This window comes from Molossus molossus, unplaced genomic scaffold, assembly GCF_014108415.1.
Source record: "Molossus molossus isolate mMolMol1 unplaced genomic scaffold, mMolMol1.p scaffold_m16_p_2, whole genome shotgun sequence".
Lineage (NCBI taxonomy): Eukaryota > Metazoa > Chordata > Mammalia > Chiroptera > Molossidae > Molossus > Molossus molossus.
The window spans coordinates 62,551,233-62,563,308 of NW_023425355.1; the positions used below are offsets into that span (position 1 = coordinate 62,551,233).

At 36.7% G+C, this 12,076-nt stretch overlaps 1 protein-coding gene across 5 annotated transcripts in view; it reads right to left on the reverse strand.

Moving 5' to 3' along the window:
* Window positions 1-1,644: 1,644 nt before the first annotated feature.
* Window positions 1,645-12,076, reverse strand: part of SMARCA1 (SWI/SNF related, matrix associated, actin dependent regulator of chromatin, subfamily a, member 1) — a 118,020-nt gene continuing 107,588 nt past the window's right edge. For 3 of the 5 annotated variants that reach the window (XM_036270587.1, XM_036270590.1, XM_036270586.1), the window contains 2 exons: window positions 3,449-3,559; window positions 1,645-2,341 (listed from right to left, as the gene is read on the reverse strand). In XM_036270587.1, coding sequence (XP_036126480.1) covers window positions 2,270-2,341; window positions 3,449-3,559 — 183 coding nt within the window. In that variant the 3' untranslated portion in view covers window positions 1,645-2,269. Of the gene's footprint in view, window positions 2,342-3,417; window positions 3,560-12,076 lie in introns of all 5 variants that reach the window. The other 2 variants (XM_036270589.1, XM_036270588.1) reach the window with 1 other exon arrangement.

Genomic DNA, 12,076 nt, shown 5'->3' on the forward strand with positions numbered 1-12,076 from the left:
GAGCACACAATGTAATATACAGATGTTGTATTATAAAGTTGTACACCTGAAACATATATAATCTTATTAACCAAAGTTGTCCAAACAAATTTAATAAAAATTTTTAAAAAGACAAAAACATAAAAAAGAAAAAGAAATGCTGAACTGAATGATCAGAGTCCAGGACCCTCACTGGGTTATTTTTCAATGCACAGAACTTGGGGGTAACAGTAAGACCCTCCCAGGTTATCATTTTCTCCCGCTCAGGTGAATATAGTGTTTAATTTCATTACATTGAAAAATTCCAAAATTTTATTTTGAGTTTAAGAGCTCTGGATTAATACTTGGAGCCACAGCACCAGGTGCTGACATATTACTCTGCTTACCTTCATCTCCTTTGTGGGCCTCACAGAAAGAGCAGTTAAGCCAAGGACGAATTTGGGTATCTCTGGGTCCCTTGATCTAATACCATCCTAATTACATCTCTTACTAGCACACCAATTTTATCCCAACTCCAATAAAGTACAACAGTCTAACTCCTAATAGTGGATACAGTAAAAAGTATCCAATTGGGAACATGTCAATAAGAAATAATCTAGACAATGAACAAAAACTTGAAAAATCTAGCAAGTAGTGGGCTGTCATTCTAGATCTATTCCTGTTTCAGAACCTCTATGAGAAGACTGAGAATGTGAAAGATGTTGACTTGCACTCATAGCTACCCAAAATTTGCCACTGGTACACTAAATAGAATCTGATAGGAAATGCAAATGATGTTGATAGGGGGCAGGAGCAATTCTTTATTGGTCCAAACTTTGTTTTGATAACTAACACCACTGTCCCATGATCCCAGATTTTCTTATTGCATGTTTCACATTAGATTCTGATCCATTTTATCTGTTCCCTTACAAACTAACCATGACTTTGATTAACTGCACACTAACAGTTTCATGTGACAACCCAGGCTCTTTCCTGAACAGACAGCCCCTGTAGCACAGGCAATAATGTAAAACATTCCATTTGTTCTCCTACATTTGCCAGCCCACTTGCACATACACAGGACCACAAGACTAGTTTTGGACAATGAAATATAAGTGGATATGACATATGTCACTTCTGGGATGACTCAATAAAGCACCTACATGAGATTCTCCAGTGTCCCTTTTTCTCCTACAGTGGCAGCTGAACAGGCCACATGTCCCAGATGGTGCAGCTACAAAATAGTGGACTCTCAGTCAATGTGGAACCTTGAGTGACTGTGTAGAGTAGATCCCCTCCCATTTTCACATCACTCTTACCAGCAATGGAATCTGTGGTATGAGCAAGAAATAAACTCTTGGTGTGCAAAACTTCTGACACCTTGACATTGTTATCTGAACATAATTGTATTTCTATAGAAGACAGCACCCCTTCTGCATGCATACTGCTTATTTCATACTCGTAACTTAGTCATTAATAAATCTATATGTTAAACCCATACTCCTCTGAACTGGCTCTGTTGGACATAAAGTCACGCACAAGTCAGCAAGCAAAGCTTTAACTTTCAACCAAATACACACTAGTGAGTAATACAATTCAGTAAACACAAATATTTTGTACTGTACAAAAAACAGGAAATAATTAAATTTCTTATAGACATTTCTTTATTATATTTTCCCACTTGAATATTTAAGAGAATAATTTAAATGTGATTCATACTAACAGCAAGCACAGTATCAAATCGTTGTGGGTTTTTTTTTAATTTTTTTCTGTTCTCACCCTTGATTCCTTTAGGAAAAAAATATTAAGATGACCTCAAAGAAACAATTATTATGTTAATCACAGTATGCAGTCACACAACAATCCCATACTCAATGGAAAAGAAAGCAACAAAGAAGTGAAAAAGTCTTTCTCCTCAAATCATTTTAATTCTTTTTTCCACAGCCATATAAATTTAAAGTATGAAACAACAATAATACAGCTATAGAATCTAGGTTCTCTTTCAAAGCAGCGGCATATAAAACATAGAAAAGCTAAAACCTCAGCACAAGCTTCAAAAGAACAAGGACTGAGAGGATTTTGATGAAGACTTGAAATGCACAAAATACAGTACACAAAAATACTAGAATGCATAAAATATAAAGCTACACATTTCAAGTAGAAAGCATTGTAAAATATATAAAATATGCAAGAAGTCAAAACAAAAAAGATTTTTCTTAGAGTACCATGAATACACTGGAACTGGTAATTAGCATTTGAAGATGGGAACAAGAAAATAGCAGTTTCCCATTTAAAACTTTATTTCTAGACTTTAGGATTTCACCTTCTTGACATCCTTCTTTCCAGAGCTCTCAGTAGCTGACTCTGCTTTTCTTTTCTGTGACTAAAATGGAAACACATTTAATGTTCTGTTCCAATATGGACTTTTTTAAACGGCCCAACAACGTTAAATATAGGATGTAAATGCATTAAAAAAATTTTAACATGAATATTCACTTAAATGTTATACTCACAGTTAATGTTCTATATAGCCCAACAAACTATATAACCCAATGTAAAATAACCTTCAAAGATGTTTCTTTTTAAGAAAAGACATAAAATACGCATCAAAAATAGTCATCAAGTGTCTACTTACACATAGTACTATAAATGTACTCTTATGGTTAAAGAACTACTTAATATTTAAAGTTTTCTGGACAAAATGTTATTTGTGAGTGTATTATTTTAGAAACAGCATGATAGATATTAAAATAGCACATTTCATGTATTCTATGATGTACATTTCTTTCCCACGTTAGCACCTCTGAAATCAGGATGCATCTTACAACTGATGACAAGTTATAGTTACTGGCAACAGTTTTTCTCAGTGGTACATAAAATAATGCTGTATCTTAAGGGTAGAAGGCATCTCAGACTTGATGAAATATGGTAGTTTACATAACCACACTCAAATAACAAGATCCATTAAAGACTATTTTAAATTATAGTTATACAAGGCAACCTGATTGGATTAAAATCAAGTCATCTTATTATTCAACAGCTTATTAGCAAGTAAACCAAGTAAAGCTTTACTCTCTGCTGAAAGTTCTCATTTGCACTCATAGTTCCACAAAGAAAACGTATTTGATCAAATCAGAACTCCCTGTTTCAATTTCAGCCCCATCCCATCCCATCCCCCTCCTCCTGCTCCCCACAAAAACTCTAGTCTCAATTCGAAGGATTTTACTTACATTACATTTTTGCTTAAAGTCATGAGGAATTTTTTTAAAATACTGAGCCCTGTTACTAGGGAGTTCCTAACCATAAGTTCTATAAACAAATAGGAAACATGTGGGTGTAGTGTAATTATTTTTCTGTCAAAAACAAATTAGCAATTCATAAAACCAGTTTTATAATAGGTATCACTATAGCATTAAACATAATATAGGCATTTTAATTATGTAAAAAAATGGGATCTACCTAAAAGTTAGGAAAATGCTGAAAATTTTACCATTGGAGTTTTAGTTGCACGTTTCTTCTTTTCTGCTCTCTCTCTTTCCTCAATTTCCATATTTTCTTTCTCAATCAATGAAATCAGAGTATTACAGCGTCTCTGGAACTCCTAAACCAAACAGTTACAGATTTTAATTTCTTTAACCCAGGAATAATCTTTAAAGATTGATACTTATTTAAAAGTATCATTTCTGTGGCACAGATTTCTAAAGTTGGTGTTCTTCAGAAGAATATTTATACATGATATTAATATATTCCACCAAAAATATGGGGGAGGGGTAAACAAACTTCGGTACATCTGTACCATGACTGCTACTCAACAATAAAAAGGAAATAAGTCTTGGTACATACAACAATCTAGATGAATCTCAAAGGAATTATGCTGGATGGAAAAAGCCAATCTCAAAAGGTTACATACATATTCCATTTATATAATTTTTTTTTTTTTTAGAAAGAGAATTTTTTTTTTGTTCGGGAAGAGGCAACTAAACAATATATAACATTCTAGAAATGACAAAAGTTTAGAAATGGAGAGCATATCAATGGCTGTCAGATGCTAGGGAAAAGGGGGAGTGGGTGTGGCCATTAAGAGTTAGCATGAGCCCTGGTCAGTTTGGCTCAGTGGCTGGAGCATCAGCCTGTGGACCAGAGAGTTCTGGGTTTGGTTCCCCTCCCGCTAGGGGCATGTACAAAAAAAAAAAAATAGCATGAAGGAGTCTGTGGTGGTGCATGTGATAAAAATTGTACTGATCTACATTCACATGCATGGACTTATATACACAAGTGCATGTATAACCAATGAAATCTGAACAAGCTCTGTGGATTGTACTAAAGTCAATTCTCTGGTCATGACATTATACTATAGTTATGTAATATGTTACCACCAGGGAGGACTGGGTGAAGGGTCCATGGGACCTCCCTGCACACATTTCTTTACAACTTTCTGTGAATTTATAAACATTTCTCACAAAAAAGTTAAAATCACATAAACAAAAAAAATAAGGGAATACCTTATTGCCACAATAAGTTTTAGAAGTACTCAGTTTACAAAAGTGAAACAGATTGCTATAGTACAGGGCTCCTCAGAGCGTTCAATTTTCTTTTTCTTTTTTTTTTTTTTTGTATAATAAAAAATATCTGATCAAATAAAAATGTATGTTTATGGACAATTAAAATCCTAACAAAAACAATGGTCCAAATGCAACAATAGAAAACTCTTAAAGATTAAAATGTCCAAATATTTTTAAATGTTTCACTCAAACTAATGATCAAAGAAATGCAAACTAAAACAATATCATCTTTATCAAATTAGCAATGACATCTGTTTGCATGTGTGTGATGCATGTATCCAGTGTCAGCAGTAAGATGGTAAAATGAGAACTATAATTCACTGAATTGTGAACGCTCAAAATTCATATGTTGAACTTAACACCCCCTCAGTGTGACTGGAGGTAGGGCCTGTAGGAGGTAATTAAGGTTACATGAGGTCATAAATGTGGAGCTTTAATACCACATGACTTGAAGGAGCCCTGGCCGGTTTTTGCTCAGCGGTTAGAGCATCGGCCCACAGACAGAGACCCCCGGGTTTGGTTCCCACTAAGGGCACGTACTTCGGTTGCACTTTGTCCCCAACCCCTGTTGGGGTTGTGTGGGTGGCAACCAATCCATGTGTCTCTCTCACATTGCTGTTTCTTTTTCTCCCTTTCTCCCTCCCACTCTATCTGAAGATAAATGCAAAAATGTCCTCAGGTGAGGATTTAAAAAAAGAAGAAGAAGGGATACCCCGAGATATCTCTCTCTCTACTCCAACAGAGAAAGGACCATGTGAGAACACAAGGAGAAGGTGCCATCTACAGGCCAGGGAGAAAGGTCTCAGCAGAAACCAACCCTGCTAGAACCTTGATCTTCAACTTCCAGCCTCCAAAACTGTGAGAAATTTCTGTTTAAACCACATGAAGACTAACACATTACCTTTCTAGAAAACAGTTTGGGAATATCAATAAAGCATCTTAAAAATTTCATACCTTTTGAACCAACAATTCCACTCCCAGAAACTTAATATAAGGAAATAAGAAATATATACAAAGATTTACAAAACAATGTTTATAGCAGTGTTATTTTTAGAAGGAAAATACTAGGGACTAAATTTTTGGTAATTTGGAAATACACAAGCATGTCTTATTATAGACACATATACAGAGAAATAGCTGAGAGAATATTAACTACAGTGTTACTAGTGGTTAACAGCAGGTATCTCTGGGAGTAGGACCAATGGTAACATATTTTCTTCTTTATACAAGCCTATATTTTCCAAATTTTCTGCAATTAACTTCTAGGTACTGGGCAATCTGTAACATTTTTAAGAAGTGGAAAATATTTTTTAAAGACAGTTTTTTCTGTCCAAATAAAAGCCAGAAAAATGACATACAACATAGAAAATGTTACATACAAAAATATTATCAACTATATAAGCAGTTTCTCCTCTCTAAAATTCAAGCCCAAAATGAGGCAGAAAAACAGTGATAGTCTAGCCAGAAAAAAATTCCTCATTAACAAGTTACTGTTTAACTATTTAAAATAAACTTATATATCAAAAAAGATAGCAGCGGGCAGGACCGGGGTGATGGTGAGTGTGTGAGAGTGTGAGCAAACGTGAGAGAGGGTGTGAGCGTGGATGAGCAACCTCAAGCAGTGCAGAAACGTGGGGCAGAGGGTTCCGGTGCTGTGGACTAGGGAGTACCCAGCTACCACAGTAAGAAGCTTGTCAGGGTGCTTCTCCCTGCATGGCTGGAAGGTCTGACCATTTTGGAAGATCCACTGGTCTTCTCTTGGAGGAGGCAGCAAGGAGCGGCTAGGGCCAAGTGACCTGAATCCACCAGTGCACCTTGCGCCATCGGACCAGTGGACCCTGCTGTGTCAACACGAACCAGCACACAATAGTGGTGCTGTCAAGGTACCTATTGATGGAAGCAGCAACTGGCTGGGAGCTGAGCACCATCCCCCACAGTGGTAGCAGTAGCACCAGCTTGGGAGTAGAACAACACCCTCAACAGCAGCGTCCTGATCAGAGCCGAGCATGACCCCCAGCAGCGGTAGTGCCAGCATGGGAGTCCAGCATCTTCACCCTCAGCAGCAGTGACTGGGCAGGAGTGGAGTCCCACCCTCAACAGCAGCTGAGGCTTGGGAGCCGAGAAACACCCCCAAAAGCAGAGGCTCAGGAGCGGACACCCATCCCCAGGCAGTAGCAGTGCAGTTCAGCAGCTGAGAACCATCCTGAGCAGCATCAGCAGAGGCTGATCAGAAGTGGTGCCCCAGCCCAAGCAGCAGCAAGGCTTGGGCAGCTAAGACCTGCCCCTGATAACTGCAGCAGTGGATGTGGAGTGGAGCCCCTCCTCCAGCATCAGCAAAGTCCCAGAAGCTGAGCACCCTCAGACCCAACAGCAGCAGCAGATTGGAAGTTGAGAGCATCCCCTGGCAACAGCAACAGCAGTAGAAGCACAAGCTAGGAGCTGACACTCACCCCCAGCAGCATCAGCAGTGACTGATCAAGAGCTGAGCCACACCAGGCAGCAGAGTACCCCAGCAGCACACCAGCTGGTCCCAAACACCCCAGCAGCACCTACCATGACAGACCAATACCAGCTGCCAGTTGTCAATCCTCCAGGACCCACAGCAGGCAAGAGGTACCACTTACCAAAACAGTCTGGGAAGCACAACAGCCTTACTTGATACACACCGACTTGCCTACAAATCCCAACATCCCTCATAGGGCGTGACACTACCAGACTGCTAAAATGGTGAGACAAAGAAAAAACACCCAAATAAAAGAAAAGGAGGAATTAACAGAAAAGCAACTACATGAAATGGAAGCAATTTGTCAGATAAAGAATTCAAAGAAATTATTTTAAGGATGCTCAAACAATTTAGTGAGAACTACAAGCAACTTAATAAGAATTATAGAGAGCTCAGTGGGTACTACATCAGCTTAAAAAAATATAAAAGCTATGAATAAAAATCAAATGGAAATAAAGAATGACATAGCTGATATGAAAAATACCTTAGATGGATTCAATAGTAGATTAGAAGCTGAAGACTGAATCAGCGACTTACAAGATAAGGTAGGAAAAAACACCCGAATACAGCAGCAAATTAAATATATATATATATATATATATATATATATATATATATATATATATATATAAAAGCAGAAGGAGGGTCTAAGGAAGTTTTGGGACACCATGAAAAAGAACAACGTTTGCATCATAGGGGTACCAGAAGAAGAAGAATCTGAGAAAAAAATAGAGAACCTGTTTGAAGAAATAAAGACAGAAAACTTCCCTAAACTGGTGAAGGAAAAAGTCCACACAAGACCAGGAAACACAGAGAGTCCCAAGCAAGATGAACCCCAAAAGATCCACAGCTAGACATATCATAATAAAAATGGAAAATATTAAAGACATGAAAGACTCTTAAAGGAGCCCTGGCATGTTGGGCTCAGTGGTTCGAGCATTGGCTCACGAACCAGAGAGTCCCGGGTTCGGTTCCTGCTAAGGGAACACACCTCAGTTTCAGTTTATCCCTGGTCTAGACAGCTACACAGGGGAGTTTTACCAAAGAGTCAAAGAAGAACTATCACCTATTCTCCTAAAACTATTCCAAAAATTCAAGCTCTTTTTATGAGGTCAGCATAATCCTAATTCCAAAACCAGAGAAAGACACTACAAAGAAAGAAAACTACAGGTCAATATCCTTGATGAATATAGATGCCAAAATCCTCAACAAAATCTTAGCAAATAGAATCTAGCAATATATTTTTTAAAATTACACACAACGACCAAGTGGATTTATCCCAGGAATGCAAGGCTGGAACAATATTTGTGAATCAAAAAATGTGATACACCACATAAAAAAATGAAAGATAAAAATCATGTGATCATATTAATAGACACTCAAAAAGCATTTGACAAAATCCAGCATTAATTTTTTATAAAAACTCTCAGAAAGGTGAGAATAGAAGGAACACATCTCAAGATAATAAAGGCCATTTATGACAAGCCTACAGCCGACATCATACTCAATGAGCAAAAAGTAAAAGCATTTCCCTTAAGAACAGGAACAAGACAGAGATGTCCACTTTCAGCGTTCTTATTGAACATAGTACTGGAAGTCTTAGCCACAGCAATCAGAAAAGGAGAAAAAATAAAAGGTATCCAAATTGGAAAGAAAGAAGTAAAACTGTCATTATTCACAGATCACATGATATTATACACAGAAAACCCTAAAGACTCCATCATAAAACGACTACATTTCATAACCAAATTCAGAAAGTAGCAGGATACAAAATTAACATCCAGAAATCATTGGAATTTGTGTACACCAATATACACACAGAAAGAGAAACTAAAAAGCAATCCCATTTACCATTGCAACAAAAAAATTAAGATACCTAGGAATAAACTTAATCAAAGAAGGACCTGATCACAGAAAACTACACAACATTAAAAAAAAAAATAGAAAAATACAAAAAAAGTGGAAGCACATACTTGTTCATGGATTGAAAGAATCAACATCATTAAAATGTCCATACTACCCAAAGCTATCTATAGATTAAATGTAATCCCCATTAAAATACCAATGACATATTTCACAGAAGTAGAACAAACACTCCAAAAGTTTATATAAAACCAAAAAAGACCCCGAATAGCCACAGCAATCTTGAAAAGGAAGAACAAAGTAGGAGGGATCACAATACCAGATATCAGGTTATAATACAAAGCCACTGTAGTCAAATCAGCCTAGTACTGGCACAAGAACAGGCATATAGACCAATGGAACAGAACAGAGAACCCAGAAATTGAACGAAGACATTTTGCTTAATTAATATTTAACAAAGACTGCAAGATCATACAATGTAATAAAGACAGCCTCTTTAAATGGTGTTGGGAAAACTGGACAGCTACATGCATAAAAAAATAAACTAGACCACCAACTTACACCATACACAAGAATAAACTCAAAATACATAAAAGACTTAAATGTGACTCGTGAATCCATAAAAATCCCAGAAGAAAATTTAGGCAACAAAATTTCGCACATCATACATAGCACAATTTTCACTGATACATCACCTAAGGCAACAGAAACAAAGGAAAAAATGAATACATGGAATAACATCAAACTAAAAAGCTTCTGCACAGCAAAATAAACAAATATCAAAATGGAAAGAGAACCCACTGTATGGGAGAGCATACATCACATAACAGTTAATTTCCAAAATATATAGAGTGCTCATACAACTCAACAAAAGGAAGACAAAGGACTCAATTTAAAAAATGGGCAGAGTACCTAAAAAGACACCTTTCCAAACAGGACATACAAATGGCCAAGAGACATATAAAGAAATGGTCAACATCGCTAATCATCAGAGATTCAAATTAAAACAACAATGAAGTATCACCTCACACCTGTCAGAATGGCCACCATCGACAAATCATCAAACAACAAGTGTTGGTGAGGGTTTGGAGAAAAGGGAACTCTAGTACACTGCTGGTCAGAATGCAGACCGGTACAGCCACTATGGAAAACTGTTATGTTATTTCCTCAAAAAATTAAAAATTGAATTGCCATTTGACCCAGTGATCCCACTTTTAAGAATATATCCTAAGAAGCCTAAAACACCAATCAGAAAGAATATATGTACCCTTATGTTCATAGCAACACTATTTACAATCACTAAAATCTGGAAACAGCCCAAGTGTCCACAAATAAGTGAGTGGATAAAAAAGCTGTGGTACATATATACAATGGAATACTATGCAGCTGTAAGAAAGAAAAATCTCTTATCCTTTGAGACAACATGGAGGGACCTCGAGAGTATTATGCTAAGCGAAATAAGTCAATCAGGGAAAGACACATACCACATGATCTCATTTATTTGAGGACTATAATGAACAATGGTGGGCTAATTAACAAAATAGTCCCAGAGACATAGAAAGGAGTATGGTTCAGACTGACAAAACTCAGAGTAGGGCGGTGGGGGTGATGGATGAGATGAACCAAAGAACTTATACGCATGTATGCATAACCAATGGAAATACACAACAATGCTAGGGGGTTGGGGGGCAGGATGGGGAGGAAGGTTTCTGGGGGGAAAAAGGAGAAACATCTGTAACAAACATAAATTAAAGAAAATTGGAAAAAATGAGTAAAATTTTTTTAAAAAAATGGGCAGAGGACCTAAATAGACACCTCTCCAAAAAGTACATACAAATGGCCAAGAGACAGATGAAAAACTGCTCAACATCACTAATCATCAGAAAGATGAAATTAAAACAACAATGAGGTATTGCCTCACACCTTTCTGAATGGCTGCCATCAACAAATCACCAAACAACAAGTGTTGGCGAGGGTATGGAGAAAAGGGGACTCTAGTGCACTGCTGGTGGGAATGCAGACTGGTGCAGCCACTATGGAAAACAATATAGTGTTTCCTAAAAAAGTTAAAAATTGAACTGCCATTTGATCCAGTGATCCCACTTCTAGGAATATACCCTAAGAAGCCTGAAACACCAATCAAAATGAGTATATGCACCCCTATGTTCATAGCAGGACTATTTACAATTGCTAATATCTGGAAACAGCCCAAGTGTCTATCAATAGATTAGTGAATAAAAATGATGTGGTACATAGGCATCATGGAATACTATACAGCTGTAAGAAAGAAATATCTCTTATCCTTTGAGACGACATGGAGGGACCTGGAGAGTATTATGCTAAGCGAAATAAGCCAGTCAGAGACAGACAAGTATCACATGATCTCACTTATTTGTGGAATATAATGAACAAAATAAGTTGATGAACACAATAAACCCAAAGATATAGATGTAGGGTTCAGACTCACAATCCTCAGAGGAGGAGTGCTAGGGGAAGGGAAGAGATAAACCAAACAACTTATTTGTATAAGCATAACCTGGGGACATGGGCAACAATGCTGTGGGGGCAGAGGAAGAACAGGAAGAGGGTGTCAATGGGGAGAACAGGAGAAACATCTGTAACAAAAATTAATTAAATAAAAAATAAAATCTTATAAAACATTGGTACATTCAGGTCTCTTGTACATATTCAATGACCCAAGTTTAAATAATTTAGGAAAATTAACACAAAATTTCCTTACTTACAAAGTAATACTGGTATATTTCATATTCAGACCAAATACTCTTCATAGCTTCATTCAATAACAAATTAAACAGCATGTTATTCAATTTATCTATTATAAAAAACAGCTAAGTTGACCATAATGAAATTTGATTGTTGGTTTCTAGAGAAACTAGATGAAGTCTTTATTTGAAGCTAATTCTTAAATCATTAAGCTTTACCATCTGGCTATTATTATACTCAATTTGTTGTCTGTGACTGCAGATATCTTTAGATACATATTCATAGGTCATATGTATGATTCAGGAAAAAAAAACTAATACTTCTGAGACAGTCTCATGCAGAGAAATAGAATATCTCAATATGATTATAAATAGACTATATAATAAGTTCTTATATTCATTCCTTTTAACTTGTAACTAAGTACTACAGCCACAGAAAAATAATCTAGCTCACTAGAGAAAATCAA